Source organism: Bufo gargarizans, unplaced genomic scaffold (genome assembly GCF_014858855.1).
Source record: "Bufo gargarizans isolate SCDJY-AF-19 unplaced genomic scaffold, ASM1485885v1 original_scaffold_832_pilon, whole genome shotgun sequence".
Taxonomy (NCBI): domain Eukaryota; kingdom Metazoa; phylum Chordata; class Amphibia; order Anura; family Bufonidae; genus Bufo; species Bufo gargarizans.
Genome location: NW_025334717.1, coordinates 268333 through 294105, shown reverse-complemented (window position 1 = coordinate 294105; position 25773 = coordinate 268333). Strand labels below are relative to the sequence as shown.

General features: G+C 45.0%; 1 protein-coding gene across 1 annotated transcript in view; it reads left to right on the top strand.

Annotated features, from left to right (window-relative positions):
• Window positions 1-8873: 8873 nt before the first annotated feature.
• Window positions 8874-25773, top strand: part of LOC122924132 (ribonuclease inhibitor-like) — a gene marked incomplete at its 5' end in the record, with an annotated part of 104098 nt that continues 87198 nt past the window's right edge. Inside the window, one exon of the mRNA XM_044275062.1 lies at window positions 8874-9044. Within this exon, the coding sequence (XP_044130997.1) occupies window positions 8874-9044 (171 nt within the window). The remainder of the gene's footprint in view (window positions 9045-25773) is intronic.

The following is a 25773-nucleotide window of genomic DNA, read 5'->3' as shown; positions in this document are numbered from 1 at the left end:
CGGAGATGGGCAGTTGATACTGGTTGGAATGATGCTGCACTCCGAAGTCAATTTTGCCATGGTCTTTCAGAGGGATTGAAAGATGCATTTGCCTTTCATGAAAGGCCTATTTCCTTGAACGCTGCTATGTCTCAGGCCGTTCGTATTGACAGGCGTCTTAGAGAGAGAGGAGAGATTACTCCTTCCTGTCATACTCAGTCCCAGGACACTGCAGCGGTCCCATTCTGTGCGCAGGGGTCTCAGTCGCTGTCAGCCCCTTCTGAGCAGGAGCCCATGCAGCTGGGGTTGATTGCTTCTGACAATAGAAGATTCAGCCCGCATGGGAGAGTTTGTTTTTGTTGTGGAGGTATAAATCATTTGGCAAATGTTTGTCCCTCTAGGAGATTCAGTCAGTTCTCTGGGAGTAATAAAGAAACAAAGAGGAAAAAATATTTTAAAAATGTTCCGTCTGTTACTATTGGCAGGGTTGAGGCGGAAATTGAAGGTTTTCCGTTTGCTTGTAGTTCCCGGTTTGTCCTGCCTGCTAGGGTGGCGCTAGAGAGCAAGAGCATTTTTTGTGAGATTTTTGTGGATAGTGGAGCAGCGGTCAATCTCATTGATAGTCAATTTGCAATAACTCATGGTTTCCAGGTATGCACTTTGGGAAAGGATATTCCTGTTTTTGCTATTGATTCCGCTCCACTTTCTCAGAAATCATTAAAGGGCATAGTTCACAATATTCATTTAATTGTCAGTGATGCTCATGTTGAGGATGTGTCATGTTTTGTCCTTAGCGGTTTGCCTACCCCTCTAGTGTTGGGGCTACCCTGGCTCACTAAACATAATCCCACCATTGATTGGCAAGCGAGGCAAATAAATGGTTGGAGTGACTTTTGCAGAGAGAATTGCCTCATGACATCTGTTTCGGAGGTTGCTACTACGACTGTACCATCTTTTCTCTCTGAATTTTCGGATGTCTTCTCTGAGAGTGGAGTTCAGGATTTGCCCCCGCACAGGGAGTACGATTGTCCTATTAATCTCATCCCAGGCGCCAAGCTGCCTAAATCTTGTTTATACAATCTTTCCCAACCTGAAAGGATCGCTATGCGTGCTTATATCTCTGAGAGTCTGAGAAAAGGACACATACGACCCTCGAAGTCACCTGTTGCCGCTGGTTTTTTCTTTGTTAAGAAACAAGATGGTTCTTTAAGACCATGTCTGGATTTCAGGGAGCTGAACAGTATCACTATTCATGACCCTTATCCGCTTCCTCTAATCCCGGACCTGTTTAACCAGGTTGTTGGGGCTAAAGTCTTTTCCAAATTAGATCTGAGAGGGGCATACAACCTGGTCAGGGTCAGAGAAGGAGACGAATGGAAGACGGCCTTCAATACCCCTGAGGGCCATTTTGAAAATTTGGTTATGCCTTTTGGTTTGATGAATGCCCCAGCCATCTTTCAGCATTCGTGAACAGCATTTTTTATTGTGTGATGGGAAAATTTGTATTAGTGTATTTGGATGACATTTAGATTTTTTTCTCCTGATTTCAAAACTCATAAGGAACATTTACATCAGGTCTTGCTCATTCTGCGGGAGAATAAATTATATGCGAAACTGGAAAAATGTGTGTTTGCGGTTCCAGAAATTCAATTTCTGGGGTTTCTTCTCTCCGCTTCTGGTTTTCGCATGGACCCCGAGAAGGTCCGCGCTGTGCTTGAGTGGGAGCTTCCTGAGAACCAGAAGGCGCTGATACGTTTTTTGGGCTTTGCCAATTATTACAGGAAGTTTATTTTGAATTATTCCTCTATTGTTAAACCACTCACTGATATGACCAGAAAGGGGGTAGATTTTTCTTCTTGGTTGGTAGAGGCGCGTAAGGCTTTTTCTAATATCAAGGAGAGTTTTGCTTCCGCTCCCATCTTGGTGCAACCTGATATTTCTTTACCCTTCATAGTTGAGGTTGATGCTTCTGAGGTGGGTGTGGGTGCGGTCTTGTCTCAGGGTTGCTCTCCTGCCAAATGGCGACCGTGTGCCTTTTTCTCGAAAAAACTCTCCTCCGCAGAGAGAAATTATGATGTGGGAGATAGGGAATTGTTGGCCATCAAGTTGGCTTTTGAGGAATGGCGCCATTGGCTGGAGGGAGCCAGACACCCTATTACCGTGTTTACTGACCATAAAAATCTGGCCTACTTGGAGTCAGCCAAGCGTCTGAACCCGAGACAGGCCAGATGGTCTTTGTTCTTTTCAAGATTTAATTTTGTTGTCACGTTCCGCCCTGGAGTTAAGAATGTGAAGGCAGATGCCCTGTCACGTTGTTTTCCGGAGGCGGGAATTTTGAAGACCCGGGTCCCATTTTGGCTGAAGGTGTGGTGGTCTCTGCTCTTTTTTCTGAATTGGAAGCAGAGGTGCAGGCAGCCCAGTCAGAGGCTCCTGATCTTTGTCCTCCTGGGAGGTTGTTTGTGCCTCTCGCTTTAAGACACAAGATTTTTAAGGAACACCACGATACGGTCCTTGCTGGGCACCCGGGGGCAAGAGCCACACTGGATCTCATCGCTCGGAGATTCTGGTGGCCTGCGCTTCGTAAGTCGGTTGAGGGTTTTGTGGCAGCCTGCGAGACTTGCGCTCGTGCCAAAGTCCCTCATTCACGGCCATCAGGTCCTCTCCTTCCCTTACCCATTCCTTCCCGTCCTTGGACACATCTGTCCATGGACTTCATAACGGACCTGCCTCGTTCATTGGGGAAGACTGTGATTCTGGTGGTGGTGGACCGTTTTAGCAAAATGGTGCATTTCATCCCTTTTCCTGGTTTGCCCAATGCTAAGACGCTGGCGCAGGCATTTATTGATCACATTGTCAAATTGCACGGTATTCCTTCAGACATAGTCTCTGATAGGGGCACGCAGTTTGTTTCCAGATTCTGGAAGTCTTTCTGTTCTCGCTTGGGGGTTCGGTTGTCATTCTCTTCTGCTTTCCACCCGCAGTCGAATGGCCAGACAGAGCGCGTCAATCAGAATCTGGAGACATATCTGCGCTGTTTTGTGGCGGAGAATCAAGAGGATTGGTGTTCTTTTTTGTCCCTTGCTGAGTTTGCTTTAAATAACCGTCGTCAGGAGTCCTCTGATAAGTCACCATTTTTTGGAGCATATGGGTTTCATCCGGAGTTTGGGACTTTCTCGGGAGAGGGGTCTTCTGGTTTACCTGATGAGGACAGATTCTCCTCGTCTTTGTCATCTATTTGGCAAAAGATTCAGGATAATCTAAAGAGCATGAGTGAGAGATATAAGCGTGTTGCAGATAAGAGACGTGTGCTTGGTCCGGACCTGAATGTTGGTGATCTGGTGTGGTTGTTTACCAAGAATATCAAATTGAAGGTTCCCTCCTGGAAGTTGGGTCCTAGGTTTATTGGGCCTTACAAAATCCTGTCTGTCATCAATCCTGTTGCCTACCGTCTTGATCTTCCTCAGACTTGGAAGATCCATAATGTTTTTCATAAGTCCTTATTGAAACCTTATGTTCAACCCATTGTACCCTCGCCTTTGCCTCCTCCTCCGATTATGGTTGATGGGAATCTTGAATTTCAGGTCTCTAGGATTGTGGATTCTCGTCTTGTCCGCGGTTCTCTTCAGTACCTTGTCCTGAGGAGAGGATGTGGGTCCCTGTGACGGACATTAAGGCCTCTCGTCTCATCAGGGCTTTCCATAGGTCCCATCCTGAGAAGGTGGGTTCTGAGTGTCCGGAGTCCACTCGTAGAGGGAGGGGTACTGTCACAACCAGACAGCTGAGAAGCTCTGACAGAGGCCTTTCAGAACCTCCTCCTTGAGTTTTCTTTGTTGTGGTATTCAGTTCCTAATCTCGTTAGCCTCTCTCAGCTGTCATGGAGTTGGACTGATTGCTTCCCTTTAAATTCCTCCCCAATATGCTTTACTGGGCGGCTTATACAACTTCCTGGAGTGGGTGTGCATGCTGATCCATTTCGCAGTCTGCTACAAGATAAGTGTTACATTCATTTGTGATTTTATGTTTGCTGGATCCCAGGTGACCCTGACTCCCTCCGTGTCTAGAGTAGGGAGCCGGTGGTCGTGTCCCCTCACTATTGTAGGGTGTTCAGGGGTTATATAGTCGAGGTTCGTGGATATGCAAACCTCCACCTCTGGGATCTTTGCATAGGCTGAGCTGAGTCAGGGAGAGTGCCAGGTCTTATGCAGGGGTCTCCCATTTCTTCCTTAGCTTTGGATCCAGTGAGACATACAGACGTGGACAAAATTGTTGGTACCCTTTGGTCAATGAAAGAAAAAGTCACAATGGTCACAGAAATAACTTTAATCTGACAAAAGTAATAATAAATTAAAATTCTATAAATGTTAACCAATGAAAGTCAGACATTGTTTTTCAACCATGCTTCAACAGAATTATGTAAAAAAATAAACTCATGAAACAGGCATGGACAAAAATGATGGTACCCCTAACTTAATATTTTGTTGCGCAACCTTTTGAGGCAATCACTGCAATCAAACGCTTCCTGTAACTGTCAATGAGACATCTGCACCTCTCAGCAGGTATTTTGGCCCACTCCTCATGAGCAAACTGCTCCAGTTGTGTCCGGTTTGAAGGGTGCCTTTTCCAGACTGCATGTTTCAGCTCCTTCCAAAGATGCTCAATAGGATTGAGGTCAGGGCTCATAGAAGGCCACTTTAGAATAGTCCAATTTTTTCCTCTTAGCCATTCTTGGGTGTTTTTAGCGGTGTGTTTTGGGTCATTGTCCTGTTGCAAGACCCATGACCTGCGACTGAGACCAAGCTTTCTGACACTGGCTAGTACATTTCTCTCTAGAATTCCTTGATAGTCTTGAGATTTCATTGTACCCTGCACAGATTCAAGACACCCTGTGCCAGACGCAGCAAAGCAGCCCCAGAACATAACAGAGCCTCCTCCATGTTTCACAGTAGGGACAGTGTTCTTTTCTTGATATGCTTCATTTTTTCGTCTGTGAACATACAGCTGATGTGCCTTGGCAAAAACTTCGATTTTTGTCTCATCTGTCCACAGGACATTCTCCCAGAAGCTTTGTGGCTTGTCAACATGTAGTTTGGCATATTCCAGTCTTGCTTTTTTATGATTCGTTTTCAACAATGGTGTCCTCCTTGGTCGTCTCCCATGTAGTCCACTTTGGCTCAAACAACGACGGATGGTGCGATCTGACACTGATGTTCCTTGAGCATGAAGTTCACCTTGAATCTCTTTAGAAGTCTTTCTAGGCTCTTTTGTTACCATTCGGATTATCCGTCTCTTAGATTTGTCATCAATTTTCCTCCTGCGGCCACGTCCAGGGAGGTTGGCTACAGTCCCATGGATCTTAAACTTATGAATAATATGTGCAACTGTACTCACAGGAACATCTAGTTGCTTGGAGATGGTCTTATAGCCTTTACCTTTAACATGCTTGTCTATAATTTTCTTTCTGATCTCTTGAGACAGCTCTTTCCTTTGCTTCCTCTGGTCCATGTCGAGTGTGGTACACACCATATCACCAAACAACACAGTGATTACCTGGAGCCATATATATAGGCCCAATGGCTGATTACAAGGTTGTAGACACCTGTGATGCTAATTAGTGGACACACCTTGAATTAACATGTCCCTTTGGTCACATTATGTTCTGTGTTTTCTAGGGGTACCATCATTTTTGTCCATGCCTGTTTCATGAGTTTATTTTTTTACATAATTCTGTTGAAGCATGGTTGAAAAACAATGTCTGACTTTCATTGGTTAACATTTATAGAATTTTAATTTATTATTACTTTTGTCAGATTAAAGTTATTTCTGTGACCATTGTGACTTTTTCTTTCATTGACCAAAGGGTACCAACAATTTTGTCCACGTCTGTATATACATTTTGCATTGTCTTGTTTCCTGTACACCTTCCGTGACAAGAACGCCGACTTGAACAACAGGACCTCGGCGGATTTACAATCAGGTGCAAGGTAGTTTTGGGACATGTGCATTCCATTATATATTGATTTACAATGATGATGTTAAGGGGCGTGCATTTTATGTGGGGGGTATATATATGCCTAGGGTGTTTGATGTCATTAGGCTTGACAAAGACTGTTTTGCAGTCGAAACGTTGCTGTATTGTGTCTTGAGGTTACAATAAAAGAATATTGGATGTTGCAAAATGCTGCTGGAGCCATCTCTTCTTTTTTATACATACTACATGGCCTGATGGATCAAGGGCCTATGGTGAGGCTGTTGCATTGAACATATGCACCATCGAGAGACCGCACAGTGCTGCTTCTAAATCACTATTTGCACATATATGTGTCACAGAAAAGTCACCAGCATTTATTGTAATGGTAGTCTATGGTGTCGCACTGCCACCTGCTGATACACAACTTGGATGGATTTTTGCCGCCGGTCCCAGTATGTCGCATGTTGCAGTGCGACACCATTGACTATCATTACGGGCGCAGTGTAGCCCGAGCCTTAATAATGCGAAATCAAAAGCATTCAATATCTCGCTCCCATAGTTGGAAGTTTCAGGACTCTAATTTGCCGTTCTGCTAGCAGCCTCCTACAATACACGTTACTCACACAATCACCCACCGCTCCTCAGAAAGCTGAGACTTCTAGAAAGGTGGAGCGTCTACCACACATCTCGCATCGGGAGAGTTAACTATCTAAAAATGTCTTTCTTGCCCAAATTATTATATTATTTTAGAGCTCTGCCGATCGCAGTTCCAACATATTTCCTGAAAACTACACAACTGACGTCTCTTGTATTTGTTTGGGATAATTCTAGTCCACTTTATATAGACATGAACTCGGAGGAGGTCTCAGGTACCGAATAATCAGAAATCCCACCAAGCAGCTCAGATAGCTCCGTTAGCCTCCTTCACTCCATCAGAGATGCCCCTCGTTGGCTTCCCCTTGAAGCCTTGGAGACTCATCCCCTGTCCATGGACTTTGTTCTATGGACTCCACCTCCTTAACCCCTTAATGACCAGGACATTTTCCATTTTTGTTTTTCATTCCATCTTCCCAAAGCCATAACTTTTTTTTTTTTCCATTCCCGTAGCCATACCCCGAGGGCGTTTTTTTTGCGGAAGAGCAGCGCTATCAGTAATACCTGCCCCCGCTGTATAACACATAATGGGAGCAGTGACCCCCTCCCCGGATAACACACAGGTAAGTGTTCCCGGACTGACCTCATCAGAATATACGGGGGAGATTTCTTTTTACAATTTTTTTTCATTGAAAAGCATATTTTTTTTATGGAATTTTTTTATTTAATAAATGGTGTTTCTTTTTTTACCACTTACTATAACAGACAGTATTTTGATTGCTTTTAAAATGCAATGCATTATCCCTATAATTAATTGCATTTTAATAGCAATGCTATTTTTACATTGACCAGCAGGCTGCGCCAGAGAGGCGCAGTCTGCTGGAAATTACTGAAGGCTGGTCTTGGGCCTTCATAGACCCCAGCCAGCCTTCACACACATCGGCATCACATTTGCGGGGGGTGCCGATGGCAGACAGAGGGAGTGCGCTCCCTCTGCCACTGTTTTACATGCGGTGGGCGCCGTTGCCCGTGGCATGTAAATTGTTAAACAGCACCCCTGCCAGTCCGGGCTGTAAGAGCAGGGCCACGTCTCTCGTGTGAGAGCCAAGTCCCTGCTCCCCGCTGCACGGGGGACCTGTGCAACGCTTAGACTGGGCTGTCGTAAAAAAGCGGCGGCCCAGCCTGAGACCCCTTAGTGACTGCCATAAAAACACGTATCAGTGGTCACTAAGGGGTTAACTTAGCACTGCCATACACATGTGCTCTACACACAGCACTGTTATACACAGACTGCACTGACATACACATATACAGATCTGCTATACACCCTCAGCACTGCCATACATCCATACAGCTCTGTTACACACATACAGCTCTACTACACATATACAGCTTTACTACACACATACAGCTCTGTTACACACATACAGCTTTACTACACATATACAGCTTTACTACACACATACAGCTCTGTTACACATATACAGCTTTACTACACATATACAGCTTTACTACACACATACAGCTCTGTTACTCACATACAGCTCTACTACACATATACAGTTCTGTTACACATACAGCTCTGCTATACATACATACTTAGCATCTATACAGTGTCGGCTGTACAGTCTTCCTGCTGTGGCTCCTCCTATTGATGACAAGATTTTTTCTTACTAAAAGAGCGTATTATAAATTGTCAAATATGGTAAAGTCTTATTTTCAGTGATGTGGTCCCGGTCATAGGAGAGAACTGCTAAAAAAGTATCTGCATTGTAAATGTGTTCTCTGGGACTTTGATATTGATGGCCTGTCCTCAGGAACAATATCTTACTGGTGGGGCCCCGACACCCTGCCTATCAGGTGCTTAAAGAGGCAGCGGCGCTGGGTGAGCACTTAGGTGGCAATTTATTAAGACCGGCTGAGGGAAACTGAGGGCCACAATAGATAGTAGAGGAAGGAGACTGAGGGCCACAATACATGGTGTAGGAAGGATACGGGGGGCCACAATAGATGGGGGAGGAAGGAGACTGAGGGCCACAATACATGGTGGAAAAAGGAGAAGGGAGGCCAGAGACTGAGGGCCACATCACTGATTTATGACATGCCATAAAGTGAGGACACTCCTCAGGGTTCTGGATTTCTAGGACATGGACATATCATACAGCTGCCGCCATTCCTGACATCCACCACACACAAGAGGCGGCTTCTAGTGATGACATTTATGGATTTTACTAACAGCCGGGGACATTTTCTCTCCACAGTCACAATCTACAGACTTTATACTGACGCTCTGTGGACGCCTCACCCACATCTCATCTTCTTATTCTTACAGATTGGCTCTTAATGGTCTACCAGACACTTCCTGCATCCAGTTGGCATCTGTAATAAGGAATAACCCGTCCCTGAAGATACTGGACCTGTCTGATAACCGTCTGTCTGGTCCTCACTTCAGTGACTTGATGGCGGCTCTGTCCAGTCCGGCCTGCAGGATAGAGGAATTACGGTGAGTATAAGAGATGTGTACAGGACGGAGACATGTGGGGCACACGTTATACATGGAGCTTATTCTATTTTATGCTCCTCACCATTGTTATGTCTATGAGATAAACTGCTGACCGCTCCTTGATATGTGACGTCTACTAATGTCTGACTAATGCCCCAGGTCTAGTGGTGTCAGCGGCCACCGCCCCCCTTACCTGCGCCCCTGATGTCGGCACAGTCTGTATAGAAGCGTCATCTGCAGCAGATTTATCATCTTCTCTCCACATCACTGAGATTTTACCTTTTGCTTTTTCCCGACTTCTAAGAACCATAACGTTTTTGCTTTTCCGTTCACGTTGCCGTCTGAGGGCTTCATGCGCTGCTGTATTTTGCGGTCCGTGTAGAGAAAAGTTCTATTCCTGTCCTCGAAATGGAGAAGAATAGGACGTTTTATGTTTTTCGAGACCACAGGACAGACTTCAGGGTGTGGGGGGCACACGGTGTAATGTCTGCACGTCTTGTGGCCCCGATGAGATTAATGGGTCTACATCAGATCCGCAGATCGGCTGCAGACTGAGACTACGGTCGTGTGCATGAGGCGCAAGATGGAGGTTTAACGGCTCCATTTAATTTACCAGAACTTGTACTGAAAACACCGGAAAACATTATTTTTGGGGCTACAATTCCTCCATTTTTTGGTGTTGTTTTTTTACGGTGTTGCCGGTGCGCCAAAACTGACCTGACGACCCTATCCTGAGGATCGGTACAATTACAGCAATACCTCATTTATATGGTTTCTTTTATATTTTACTATCTTTAAAGTAATAAAAACCTTTGATAAATCTGAATGTCCTTCCCGGCCGTATCCTGACCCCATGGCCGCTTTCTATGTCCATCTACAGGGCGGAGGCGGGTTTTTGCCGGGGCGAGCTGTAGTTTTTATTGGTGACATTTTGGGTCACAAATAACTTTTTGATCTTTTTATTTTCTTATTATTTTCAGGGGATGAAGTGACCAAAAACCAGCGATCGCTGTGCGGGACAATCACTTGTACATTTTAATAGTTCGGACATTTTCGGATGCGGCAACACCAATTATGTTTATTTTTTATTCTTTATTTTAGATATAAAATTGGGAAAGGGGAGATTAGAATTTGTATTTTTTAAAGATTTTTTAGTTTTTTTCTCTTTTTACTGTAACAGTAACTGTAATGCACTTTCTATGCAGTGGATGAGAACAGACAGAACGCGATGGCGCCTGCGGTTTATATGGCGACTATACGGAGTTCTGTATGTCTCCGTTCCTGCACTGACCCGCGGGGTGTGGACAGACAAGGGTATATGAGGAAACGCAGGGAAATCTATGGACACGTGAGCGGTCCACGGAGGACACGGACAGATCACTGGCGTGTTAATCAGCCCGTACGGGGTCAGAACTCAGCCGCACTTCAGAAATGTTTTAGAAGTAGTAAAAAAAAAACAACGCAGCAACATCAGCAGGTGACAGAACAGATTTTGTCCGTTTTCAGCCGCGTTTCTCTCTGGACGTCTGTGAAATGTTTTTCCTCTATAGTGAAAGATGTAAAACCGCCAGATCTCCAGCACGCCGCGCTGCTGAAAAGAGGCAGAAAAAACACATAATTAGAAAAACTCCAGGAATAAAACTCTTCTGTCTGATACTTTCCATAGACCTTTACTGCAAAAATCACCAAAAGTCAGAAAACCCCAGTAAAAGCTGTGTGTGACCGCGGCCTCTGGAGGGCGCTGCAGATTGCAGTTTGTGGCCGCCTGTGATCTCACCGCGTATGTATCGGCATGTAAAGCTGGAGGCTTCAGCAGCATTCTGCGCGCTGTCCGCCGGCCACGTGTCACAGTATAAAGCCGCACATCACAGCCTACATTGTGACACGTCTATAACCACACGTGACATCATCACATATCGGGCTCCAGTAGAGAACGCGTCTCTTCATCTGTATCACTATTAGTGCCCCAGCATTTCCTGTATTAGGCTGGTCCTGAAGGGGTTAAAGCATCTGATGTGCCACACTGTGATGTGGCATGACGAGTGCAGTATGTGGCGGCACTTTATATTGTAGTATAGGTATAATATACGGCTCAGACAGGTGACAGGGCTCTCAGTGAGATGATATCTCCTGCTACATGAGTCTGTGTGCGCCACCTAGTGGCTGTCAGGTGACCTGCGGCTGCCGAGGGTTTTCCTGACATTTCCCGACATTGATATAATGAGAAACTGGAGACCTTCACACGAGGGTGGACACATCCATCTATTAGTGTTACATGAGCAGCGAGTCATGTGACCACAGTATGGCGGTATTATCATCTACACAATATATAGGATTATATGTCATATACTGGATTTTCCCTTTATAAGACGCACCCCAGGTTTAGACAACGGAAAATAAGAAAACGTACTTTCTAGTTCCTCTATGAAGGGAATGTGGTTTAGTGAAGTGGAGGCGTCGAGGTCCGGAACTTCAGGTGTAACAACCAGCGATGGTGCATGTGGTCCCCTCATTAATGTACCTCCAAATAAATGTGTCTCCTGTCACTGCTCTGTGGTGTCCGGCCACGCTGCTTCTCCTGCTAGGGTATTTTTAAGTATTTGTGTGCGACACACAGTTATGATACACACACAGCTCTGCTATACACACACAGCTCTGATACACATACATAGAATGTGTCGGCAGATAAGAACCATTTGGCCCATCTAGTCTGCCCAATATACTGAATACTATGGATGGCCCCTGGCCCTAGCTTATATGAAGGATAGCCTTATGCCTATCCCATGCATGCTTAACCTCCTCCACTGTATTTGCAGCTACCACTTCTGCAGGAAGGCTATTCCATGCATCCACTACTCTCTCAGTAAAGTAATACTTCCTGATATTACTGTTAAACCTTTGCCCCTCTAATTTATAACGATATCCTCTTGTAGCTGTTTTTCTTCTTTTAAATCTTCTCTCCTCTTTTCCCTTGTTGATTCCCTTTATGTATTTAGCAGTCTCTCTCATCTCCCCTCTGTCTCGTCTTTCTTCCAAGCTATACATGTTAAGGTCCTTTAATCTTTCCTGGTAAGTTTTATCCTGCAATCCATGGACCAGTTTAGTAGCTCTTCTCTGAACTCTCTCCAAAGTATCAGTATCCTTCTGGAGATATGGTCTCCAGTACTGAGAACAATACTCCAGATGAGGTCTCACTAGTGCTCTGTAGAGCGGCATGAGCGCCCCCCTCTGTCTACTGGTAATGCCTTTCCCTATACACCCCAGCATTCTGCTAGCATCTCCTGCTGCTCTGTGACATGGTCTGCCTACCTTTAAGTCTTCTGAAATAATGACCCCTAAATCCCTTTCCTCAGATACTGAGGTTAGGACTGTATCACTGTTTTTATATTCTGCTCTTAGGTTTTTACGTCCCAGGTGCATTATCTTGCACTTATCAACATTACATTTTAGTTGCCAGATTTGTGACCATTCCTCTAGTTTTCCTAAATCCTTTTCCATTTGGTGTATCCCTCCAGGAACATCAACCCTGTTACAAAATACAGTTCTGCCATACACACATACAGACTGCTATACACACTCAGCTCTGCCATACACACGTACAGCTCTGCTATACACACACAGCCTGCTACACACATACAGACTGCTATACACACACACAGCTCTGCTATACACACATACAGACTGCTATATACACTCAGCTCTGCTATACACACATACAGCTCTGCTATACACACATACAGCTCTGCTATACACACATACAGCTCTGCCATACACACATACAGATCTTCTATACACACATACAGCTCTGCTATACACACTCCCGTTTCTGGTGTGATTTAAAATGTAACATTTATTTCATTTTTATAAAAAATTGTATAAAACGGGAAGAAAGAAAGAAAATTGATTAAAAATAAAGTGCGGCTTGGCTCTGGGCTAGGGATAGTGAGATGCTTTACCAATAGACACTCCCTCTATATCTGTATCTATCAGTATCTCGGGATTAGATATTTTCCAGCTCTCAGCTTTCTGACTGTTTGTCCTGTAAGCAGTGAGATCTTTCATCTATATCCCTATATATTATAGTTGGAGGAGCGCTATTGTCTAATGTTGTCTGCCTGTCCCCAGATTCCCTGGTGTTTGCCTCTAATACATTCGCCGGCCGCTTATGTGCCGCGCACGGAGTGTCTGCAGCGCACTGAGACGCGGTCACTGAGTCACTGCCACATTTAACCCTCAGCTCCCCCGACATGTGTCACCACTGCTGCGGCGTCTTCAGGGGGAATGGAGCGACTATCAGCACGAGCGCCATCTGAATCAATGCTTCTAACTGCTGCAGGCGGCTCTTTTCTCATCTGGTCTCCAATCAGCGACCAGCGCTCGCGGGACAGTGACGCAATCTGACCAATAGCCCTCAGTCTATGGGACACTTTTATAAACAAATCAATGGGACCGCGATGGGGACGTCATGTGCCCCAACATATGCAAATGTATTTTTAGGGTGGTGGGAAAATAATGATGTATTCACGGAAGGATTGTCGTCGTATGTCTGCCAGATTATTTTCGGGGGCAGATATATTGACGACATTCTCATTCTATGGGACGGGGGCCATTCACTATTTCACGAATTCACTCAGACACTGAATAACAATAACATAGGAGTGAAATATACTTACGAAATTCAGGATAAGGAGATGGTGTTCCTTGACCTAAAAATAAAGGAAGCAGAAGATGGACACTTGGTCACAGAGGTTTACAGAAAACCTACTGCAACAAACAGCTATCTACATTGGAATAGCGGGCACCCGTCTCCCGCCAGGCCGGTACCTGCGGGCGCGCCGTAACTGCTCCGACGAGACCTCTTTTAGCAAAGAAAGTGAACAATTCTTCCAAAGGTTCAGAAAGAGAGGTTCTCCAACTAGACACCTAAAGAATGCACACAATGGAGCCAAAAAGGTGGATGGAGAAGATTTATTAAAGATAACAGCACCAAAAACCAGTGAAGTCATCAGATGGGGACATGTGATGGATATAATGGAGAGATATATAGTATTCTCAGGAAATACGGGCGTATAATACAATCTGACAGAGACCTAGGTATGGTACTTACCCCAAATCCATCTGTAACATACAGGAGAGGCTCAAATGTAAAGGACCAGCTGGTTCATAGTCACCTAGCGGAGGAGAGAACTCGGACTGGAGAAACAAGGGAGAGGTACCGGGGCTCATCACCCTGTGGAGATCGCTCCTCTGTAAGTATATACCCCGCATAAAGAAGGTCATCAGCCCTGGGGATAAAACAGAATATGAAATGAGACAACTCATTACTTGCAGAACACAGGGCGTCCTCTATATAGCCTCCCGTACATGTCCCAAATTATATATAGGGAAAACCATACAGGAATAGAGACGTCGTATCTCAGGCCATCTGAGTACAACTGATAAAGATACCCCTATAGCTCGGCATAGTAAATATATAAATGGTAATAAGAGCTCCGGGTAATATCCATGGAACCAAGAGGGGGTCATCTAGACAAGAAACTCCTACAAAGTGAGGCTCGCTGGAGCCATAGACGAGGACCTATAAGTCCATATGGATTGAATGAAGGTTTCTCATTCACACCATTTATCTAAAAGTTAAAAGGAAACATAAATTATAGAAGAAAACCTAGAATATTAGATTATAACATTAATATAACACAGAAAAAAGTAATAGTGCAGACGGAAGAGAAAATACCAATATTTACCCACAGTAAGCTTTAGTCACAGAGTTTAAAAAAATATAAAAAAGGACCAATTCTCCTCTCGCAGATTAAACCCCGTGAGATGAATGAACATTCCAGTGTCAGTAGACACTGCTATATATAGTGGATATGAGTCCGCCTACCGATGACCATGTAGCAGATATGCGGAGCGCTGATTCCAAGATATACTTTGAAGACAAAGGATTGATTTAAAGATCTAGCGCTTGAGCCTCTACTCTCTATTATAAAGCGCATGTATTTATACTTTCTATCATTAACTAAGATCTAGGACATGCGCAGGAAGAGAAATACCTTTGAACAGTAGAGAAAGCCTAGAGGACATGCGCATGCGCCCTTACTCTGATGTTTGAGCTGGAAATTGAGTCGGAGGGCATGCGCTGGGGGACTCTTTCCGTGAACGAGTTTTCTTCTAAGTCCTAGCGCATGCGCTCCCACTTAGACTCTCGGAGATGAATCGGGAGGTAAGTGTAGATGGAGAGACCCGGCTTGCAGGACATGCGCAGAAGCGGTTAATATGTTGATACAAAGTTAAAAGTTCTTGCCCAGGCGCACATGCTTTAACCACTTAAGGACCACAGGTTTATACCCCCCTAGTGACCAGGCCCTTTTTTACAAATCGGCACTTCACAACTTTAACAGTTTATTGCTCGGTCATGCAACTTGGCACCCAAATGAATTTTACCTGCTTTTCTTCTCACAAATACAGCTTTCTTTTGGTGGTATTTGATTTTCTCAAGAAAAGTGTATTTTTAACTTTATCTGGTTAAATTCTTCAAATATAATTACATTTCTATACAAGTTTGTGTCAGAATGTATTGTGCTACATGTCTTTGATAAAAAAAAAATCCAATAAGTGTATATTTATTGGTTTGCTCAAAAGTTATAGCGTTTACAAACTATGGTACAAAAATGTAAATTTCCGCATTTTGAAGCAGCTCTGACTTTCCGAGCACCTGTCATGTTTCTTGAGGTGCTAGAATGCTAGGATAGTATAAATACCCCACAAATGACCCCATTTTGGAAAGAAGACACCCCAAGGTATTCCGTGAGGGGCATAGTGAGTTCCTAGAATTTTAATTTTTTTGCCACAAGTTAGCGGAAAATGATGTATTTTTTTTATTTATTTTTTTCTTACATAGTCTCATATTCCTGCCCTGGCATTCTAGGGGACCTAAAGCGTGAGAAGTAGTTTGGAATCCAAATGCGTAAAAAATGCCCTGTGAAATCCTAAAGGTGCTCTTTAGAATTTGGGCCCCTTTGTGCGCCTAGGCTGCAAAAAAGTGTCACACATGTGGTATCGCCGTACTCAGGAGAAGTAGGGCAATGTGTTTTGGGGTGTCATTTTACATATACCCATGCTGGGTGAGAGAAATATCTATGTAAAATGACAACTTTGTATAGAAAAATGGGAAAAGTTGTCTTTTACAGAGATATTTCTCTCACCCAGCATGGGTATATGTAGAAATACACCACAGAACACATTGCCCAACTTCTCCTGAGTACGGCGATACCACATGTGTGACACTTTTTTGCAGCCTAGGTGCACAAAGGGGCCCAAATTCCCTTTAGGAGGGCATTTTTAGACATTTAGATTCCAGACTTCTTCTCACGCTTTAGGGCCCCTAAAATGCCAGGGCAGTATAAATACCCCACATGTGACCCCATTTTGGAAAGAAGACACCTCAAGGTATTCCGTGAGGGGCATGGCGAGTTCATAGAAGATTTTTTTTCTCACAAAGTCTCCCTTTCCGCTAACTTGGGACAAAAAGTTCAATCTTTCATGGACTCAATATGCCCCTCAGCGAATACCTTGGGGTGTCTACTTTCCAAAATGGGGTCATTTGTGGGGTGTTTGTATTGCCCTGGCATTTGAGGGTCTCCGCAATCATTACATGTATGGCCAGCATTAGGAGTTTCTGCTATTCTCCTTATATTAAGCATACGGGTAATGAGATTTTTTTTTTTACGTTCAGCCTCTGGGCTGAAAGAAAAAATGAACGGCACAGATTTCTTCATTCACATCGATCAATCTGGATGAAATAATCTCTGCCAAAAAATGTGCAAAAAAAAAAAAAGGAGGGGAAAGGCGTCTGCCAGGACATAGGAGCTCCGCCCAACATCCAAACCCACTTAGCTCGTATGCCCTGGCAAACCCGATTTCTCCATTCACATCAATCGATGTGGATGAATAAATCATTGCCGGAATTTTTTATTTTTATACAAAGTGTTTGCCAAAGCATATGAACACCGCCCCTCAGCTCATATGCCTCGGCAAATGCATCTTTTTTACTGCAGAGGAGAAATCTCGTCTTGCAGCGCCGCATACACTGACTTTGTGTAATCTGACAGCAGCGCAATGCTTCTGTCAGAATGCACATCAGTGCTGCAGCTGGTTGATCGCTTGGTCCACCTAGAAGGTAAAAAAAAAAAAAAAAAACAACAGGCCGCAACGCAATAAATTTATTAACATTAACTTTATATAACATTTGAAACAGAACATTAACTTTTATAAACTTTATTAAACATTTGAAACAGAACATTAACTTTTATAAACTTTATTGAACATTTGAAACAGAACATTAACTTTTTTGCTTACCTGTGATTTTCTTTTTCTTTTTTTTACCTTTAGAGGACAAACCTCTCCTTCCCCATGGGACAATGTGCAAAGCGCAAATCGCCCAGAGATGAGGCGAAGTACATTATGCACTTTGTCCCAGGTGAAAGGAGAGGTTTGTGGCAGCTCTGTGTGAAAGGGCCCTAAGAGCCCTGTGTGCCTGTCCTGTGTCACGCAATCCCTATGCTAAGTGTACCTGTGTGTGGAACTTCCGTAAACACTCCCCTATGCATAGGGCAGGCTGGTCAGGACAGTCAGGACAAAAAAAGGTGGCGTCACGCCTTTTCCACTCCTGCTATAGACACGACATCTTTTTCTTGGGGAACGCTGAGTTGGGGTACCAGGATAGACAGACGGGAAGTGTCTGCCATGTAGCCGGCTCACTACATCAGGGACTTGGGGCACGGACCCTCCTGGATACAGGATTTCCGAAATTATCTCTTCCTGGAATTTTAGGAAGGATCCCGTTCTCCCAGCCTTACTGTAGAGAACAAAACTATTATACAGAGCTAATTGAATTAAATATACAGACACCTTCTTATACCAGCGTCTGGTGCGGCGGGACACTAAATAGGGAGCCAACATCTGGTCATTGAAGTCCACCCTCCCATGAGCAAATTATAGTCTTGGACAGAGAGGGGTTTCTCAGTGACTCCAGTTGCCCTTTCAATTTGTACTGTCGTGTCTGCGTGAATGGTTGACAGAAGGTAAACGTCCCTCTTGTCCCTCCACTTCACCGCAAGCAGTTCTTGGTCACACAAGGCAGCCATTTTCCTCCGTGCAAGTCGGGTACTAACGAGCTGTTGGGGGAAGCCCCGGCGACTAGGTTGCGCGGTGCCACAGCATTGAATTCCAACTAGATGTAAGTGCCGAAAGAGGGCCACGCTTGTGTAAAAATTGTCCACGTATAAGTGGTACCCCTTGTGGAGTAAGGGTGACACCTAGTACCAGACAATCCCCAGGTAGTCAGGACATCAGACCGGCTCCAGTTTTGAGTCTTTTCCCTCATAGACCCTAAAATTATATGTATAGCCTGTGGCCCTTTCACAGAGCTTATACAGTTTGACCCCATACCGGGCACGCTTGCTGGGGATGTTTGATGCCAAGGCCAAGGCGCCCGGTAAAATGTACAAGGGACTCGTCTATGCAGATGTTCTGATTGGGGGTATACGCATCTGCAAATCTGGATGACAAGCGGTCTATGAGGGGCCGAACTTTGTGGAGCCGGTCATAAGCAGGGTGGCCTCTTGGATGGCAGGTTTTATTGTCAGTGAAATGCATAAAGCACATGATGACCTCAAAACGTGCCCTGGACATAGCAGCAGAGAACATGGGCATGTAATGTATTGGGTCTTTAGACCAATATGACCGCAATACATTTTTTTTTAGTTAGACCCATGCTGAGGATAAGGCCCAAAAGAATTTAAAATTCGGAAACTGTGACTGGTTTCCACCGGTAAGGCTGGGCATAGAAGCTTTCCAGATTGGCGGTAATATTCTGTGTGGCGTAGCGGTTGGTTTCTGCCACAACTAAGTCATAGAGATCCGCGTGAAGAACAGCTCAAAAAACTGAAGGGCCGATCCTAAATGAGCCGTCTCCATGCGAACTCCAGACTAGGCGGTGAAAGGGGGCAATACGGGTGCGGCGGAAGCAGGGGATTGCCAATTAGGGTTTGCCAGCACCTCTGGGATACTAAGGGCTCTACGGACTTGTGAACGCGGTGGCTGCGATGGGGGAGTTACTGCACGTGCCACCGTACCAGCTGGAACTGCCCTTCTGGTGCTCGCCACTTCACCAGGGAATACGGCAGTGCTGGTAGAAGGTCCAGGATGTGCTGCGCTGCTGGTGTATGCCGCACCATAAACAAGATCAGCGCTAGCACCACTCTGCTGCAAATGAGGCTCATCATGCGAGGTAGGCAGAACACTGACATGGGATCGGGCACGCCTGACCGTAGCAGGGACCTCAACCTCGTCATCTTCACTAGCGGTTAGAGTGCCACTGCTGTCTACAGGTTCATATTCTGAACCACTGGATTCAGCGGGTGAGGCGTCCCCATCGCTTTCATCCATCACGGCCAGAATCCTGTAGGCCTCTTCAGCGGAATACCCCTTGTTTGACATTTTGGGCTAACTAAATTTAGGGGGTATTCCTCTGAGACTACCCAGGAAAAAGAGCAAACCTTCCTAGTAAAAAGGAGTGCTTGCGAAGTAAAGCTGCGATCGCTAATCCGAAAAGCTCAAAAGTGATCTTTATAGCGGCACAGCGATTTTACTGTGTTTTTGCAGTGATCAGAAAAAGAACATTTCGGCGTTAGTGTGACGGGAGGTGGTTAAAGAGTCAGCGGCGCTGGGTGAGCACTTAGGCGCCAATTTATTAAGACCGGTATTTTACACACCTTTCTTAATAAAGCTCTACAAGAAAATTAAGACCATCACATCCAAAGTCACAGGCAGGGCAATTTCTAGGAAAATTTACCAACAGGGCGAACATAAAAAAGCTGATGGGGGCGGCGGGCATTCAGTCTGCAGTGCCGGATCCAGTGAATTCTCAGCTGGAACAGCCTGCCAGAATCTCTAGCGCAGTTGTGAAAGTAGCCTAATACAGCCCCACATACCTCTTCCATCCAGTGATGTCTCCTTTGATGTAGATGTTCTCTTTCTTTATCTTCTCCATTCAGACCAGACCGCCATGATGATTTCTTTCAGCCATCTCTTCTCTCTGCAGAGTTTGACAGACATCTTAGTTTCCTACTTTTCCATCATCCTCCCACCTTCTCAACATCCCATCATGCACCCCCAAAACTATACTGCATAAACTGATAAACCCCCTGAAAATACTAGTTACACACAGATAGCGCCCCCTTCAATAATTATTGTAACACAATGCTCTAAAAAATAACTGCACCCAGCAAATAGTGTCCCTGACACTAATAGTGTAGCCATAATGTCCCCCCAAAACAACTGTGCTAAGCTGATACTGTGCCAGGGTGCCCCCACAGTAATAGTGCTCCCACAAATCACAACAATAGTGATAAATCTGTGCCAGAATGCACTTAGTAGTAACAGTGCTCCTACAGTGCCCCCAACAGTATCTGTGTCCCAGAAGTATGGTAATAATGCTCCCATAGTCCCCCCGTTGTAATAGAGCCCACCATAATGCCCCTGGTAGTAATAATTATATTTATAGTGTGCGCCAGTGCAAAAAATGCCCCGTTGTGTGTCAGTAAAAAAGACAAAAAAAAACCATCTTAGTGCCCCCAGTGGAGCCAATGTCCCCAGAATGCCCTCATGTGTTCCCCTGTCCCCACAGTGTCCTCCATAATGTGCCAGTATAAAATGCCCCTATAGACTGCCCCACATAGATGCCCCCATAATGCTCCTCTCCCCCTTCCCCATAGTGGCACCAAAATGGTTGCCAGTATTAAATACCCCTATATAATGCCGACATAGTGCTCTTCTCCCCCACTTCTCCATAGTGCCCCCAATAATACGTGCCAGTAAATAGGGCCCCCAGTAAATGCCCCCATAGTCCTAATTTACCCCCCACTTCTCCATAGAGCCCCCCATAATGAGTGCCAGTATATAGGGCCCCCAGTAGATGCACCCCCTCTTCTCCATAGTGCCCCCCATATTGTTCCAGTATATTGGGCCCCATAGTGCTTCCCCTCTTCTCCATAGTGCCCCCCCCATATTGTGCCAGTATATAGGGCCCCAGTAGACGCCTCTCCCCTGCTCCTCCGCACCGTTCATCTGTATCGCTGTCCTGAGGACGGCGATACAGATGAATTTGGAGATGAACGCTCTCCACTCCTGCTGCCGCCAATCCAGACAGAAAGGGCCCCCCTCCGGCGCTGGGCGCTGCTGACGGCGCCCCCCGCTTCTGTCCTGAGTTATGCGCCCTGTGCGGTCGCACCCTTCGTCCGCCTCTAGAAACGGCCCTGGTCGCAGGTGCACATCCATAAGGCTAGCATGCTGGCAGCTCACCCTAACAGGCTTAGGTCAGGCCCAGGAGAGGCAGTTCTGTTAGTGTTAGGTAACTATCTGTGGAAACCACCTTGACGCCGGTAGATGGGCCCGACACACGTATGAAGAAATATGTGCGCAAAGAGCTTTTATTTTTTATGTATAGTAGGTATAGTACCACTGTAATCCAGAATAATCCCTAATCCTGGGTTATATTATTAACGTAAATAAAGCAGTAAAATGGCGGTAAATCCGTCAAAGTTATGAATACGCGCCAGGCCTCTCCTTAAAGAGAACCTGTCACCAGGATTTTGGCCATAGAGCTGGGGACATGGGTTGCTAGATGGCAGCTAGCACATCTGCAGTACCCAGGTCCATAGCTCTCTGCGCTTTCATTGTGTTAAAAAACTGTTTTGAACAATATGCAAGTGACCTGATATGTGTCCTGTATCCGGAGATGAGTCCAGCGGAAAGGAGCCCAGCACCGCCCCGCGTCCTCCGAATCTCCTCCTTGCTGGCTGACGTCACAGAGCTGGAGCGCCGAAATCTCGCGATGCGCGAGCTAGCGCATGTGCAGTGTCGGCATCATGTTCATTCCCTGTACTGGCATCAGCACAGGGGACGAACTACGCATGTGCTAGCTCGCGCATCGCGAGATTTCAGCGCTCCAGCTCTGTGACGTCAGCCAGCAAGGAGGAGATTCGGAGGACGCGGGGCGGTGCTGGGCTCCTTTCCGCTGGACTCATCTCCGGATACAGGACACATATCAGGTCACTTGCATATTGTTCAAAACTGTTTTTTAACACAATAAAAGCGCAGAGAGCTATGGACCTGGGTACTGCAGATGTGCTAGCGGCCATCTAGCAACCCATGTCCCCAGCTCTATGCACAAAATCATGGTGACAGGTTCCCTTTAACTTCGGGGCATCCATCGCCAGTCCTAAGTGTAAGACCGCTACTGAGCCACTGAAACAGGCATAGAAAATGGTAAATGGGACGGGTCTATCGCCCCATCCCCTCCCCCTCCCCCACCCACTGTAATACCAAACACATCCACTATACACTGTACTGCTCTGTAATACCAAACACATCCACTATACACTGTACTGCTCTGTAATACCAAACACATCCGCTATACACTGTACTGCTCTGTAATACCAAACACATCCACTATACACTGTACTGCTCTGTAATACCAAACACATCTTTTATATACTGTACTGCTCTGTAATACCAAACACATCCGCTATACACTGTACTGCTCTGTAATACCAAACACATCCACTATACACTATACTGCTCTGTAATACCAAACACATCCGCTATACACTGTACTGCTCTGTAATACCAAACACATCTTCTATACACTGTACTGCTCTGTAATACCAAACACATCCGCTATACACTGTACTGCTCTGTAATACCAAACACATCCGCTATACACTATACTGCTCTGTAATACCAAACACATCCGCTATACACTGTACTGCTCTGTAATACCAATCACATCCACTATACACTGTACTGCTCTGTAATACCAAACACATCCGCTATACACTGTACTGCTCTGTAATACCAAACACATCCACTATACACTGTACTGTTCTGTAATACCAATCACATCCACTATACACTGTACTGCTCTGTAATGCCAAACACATCCGCTATACACTGTACTGCTCTGTAATACCAAACACATCCGCTATACACTGTACTGCTCTGTAATACCAAACACATCCGCTATACACTGTACTGCTCTGTAATACCAAACACATCCTCTATACACTGTACTGCTCTGTAATACCAAACACATCCGCTATACACTGTACTGCTCTGTAATACCAAACACATCCGCTATACTCTGTACTGCTCTGTAATACCAAACACATCCTCTATACACTGTACTGCTCTGTAATACCAAACACATCCGCTATACACTGTACTGCTCTGTAATACCAAACACATCCGCTATACACTGTACTGCTCTGTAATACCAAACACATCCGCTATACACTGTACTGCTCTGTAATACCAAACACATCCGCTATGCACTGTACTGCTCTGTAATACCAAACACATCCTCTATACACTGTACTGCTCTGTAATACCAAACACATCCGCTATACACTGTACTGCTCTGTAATACCAAACACATCCTCTATACACTGTACTGCTCTGTAATACCAAACACATCCGCTATACACTGTACTGCTCTGTAATACCAAACACATCCTCTATACACTGTACTGCTCTGTAATACCAAACACATCCGTTATACACTGTACTGCTCTGTAATACCAAACATATCCGCTATACACTGTACTGCTCTGTAATACCAAACACATCCTCTATACACTGTACTGCTCTGTAATACCAAACACATCCGCTATACACTGTACTGCTCTGTAATACCAAACTCATTCTCTATACACTGTACTGCTCTGTAATACCAAACACATCCGCTATACACTGTACTGCTCTGTAATACCAAACACATCCGCTATACACTGTACTGCTCTGTAATATCAAACACATCCGCTATACACTGTACTGCTCTGTAATACCAAACACATCCGCTATACACTGTACTGCTCTGCAATACCAAACACATCCGCTATACACTGTACTGCTCTGTAATACCAAACACATCCGCTATACACTGTACTGCTCTGTAATACCAAACACATCTTCTATACACTGTACTGCTCTGTAATACCAAACACATCCGCTATACACTGTACTGCTCTGTAATACCAAACACATCCTCTATACACTGTACTGCTCTGTAATACCAAACACATCCGCTATACACTGTACTGCTCTGTAATACCAAACACATCCGCTATACACTGTACTGCTCTGTAATACCAAACACATCCGCTATACACTGTACTGCTCTGTAATACCAAACACATCCTCTATACACTGTACTGCTCTGTAATACCAAACACATCCGCTATACACTGTACTGCTCTGTAATACCAACACATCCGCTATACACTGTACTGCTCTGTAATACCAAACACATCCGCTATACACTGTACTGCTCTGTAATACCAAACACATCCTCTATACACTGTACTGCTCTGTAATACCAAACACATCCGCTATACACTGTACTGCTCTGTAATACCAAACACATCCTCTATACACTGTACTGCTCTGTAATACCAAACACATCCGCTATACACTGTACTGCTCTGTAATACCAAACACATCCTCTATACACTGTACTGCTCTGTAATACCAACACATCCGTTATACACTGTACTGCTCTGTAATACCAAACATATCCGCTATACACTGTACTGCTCTGTAATACCAAACACATCCTCTATACACTGTACTGCTCTGTAATACCAAACACATCCGCTATACACTGTACTGCTCTGTAATACCAAACACATTCCTCTATACACTGTACTGCTCTTGTAATACCAAACACATCCGCTATACACTGTACTGCTCTGTAATACCAAACACATCCGCTATACACTGTACTGCTCTGTAATATCAAACACATCCGCTATACACTGTACTGCTCTGTAATACCAAACACATCCGCTATACACTGTACTGCTCTGCAATACCAAACACATCCGCTATACACTGTACTGCTCTGTAATACCAAACACATCCGCTATACACTGTACTGCTCTGTAATACCAAACACATCTTCTATACACTGTACTGCTCTGTAATACCAAACACATCCGCTATACACTGTACTGCTCTGTAATACCAAACACATCCGCTATACACTGTACTGCTCTGTAATACCAAACACATCCGCTATACACTGTACTGCTCTGTAATACCAAACACATCCGCTATACACTGTACTGCTCTGTAATACCAAACACATCCGCTATACACTGTACTGCTCTGTAATACCAAACACATCCGCTATACACTGTCCTGCTCTGTACTTGGTGAGCTGTGAGGAGGTGGCAGCGCTCTCCTGAGCTCTGGTGGGTACAGCTGGGAGGTGCCAGGAGTCGGACCCCCACAGATCTCATATTAATGACGTGTCCTGGGGACATCAATATCCAGTTCCTGGATGACCCCTTTACATTCTTCAGCAGACCCCTATATGATAACATAAAGGTTCTGATGATCCCTTTAACACATCAATTGATGAAAACACAATCAGTAATGTCCTTCATGTCTGAGAAGAGCAGCGCTATCAGTAATACCTGCCCCCGCTGTATAACACATAATGGGAGCAGTGACCCCCTCCCCGGATAACACACAGGTAAGTGTTCCCGGACTGACCTCATCAGAACCTGCATTGTGCCTCCACATGGAGGAGGTGTCATATGTCCTGAGAGACATCTGGAGGGACAGGAAGGACACATCTGCTTCTATGGGGCGGATTATGGGTCTG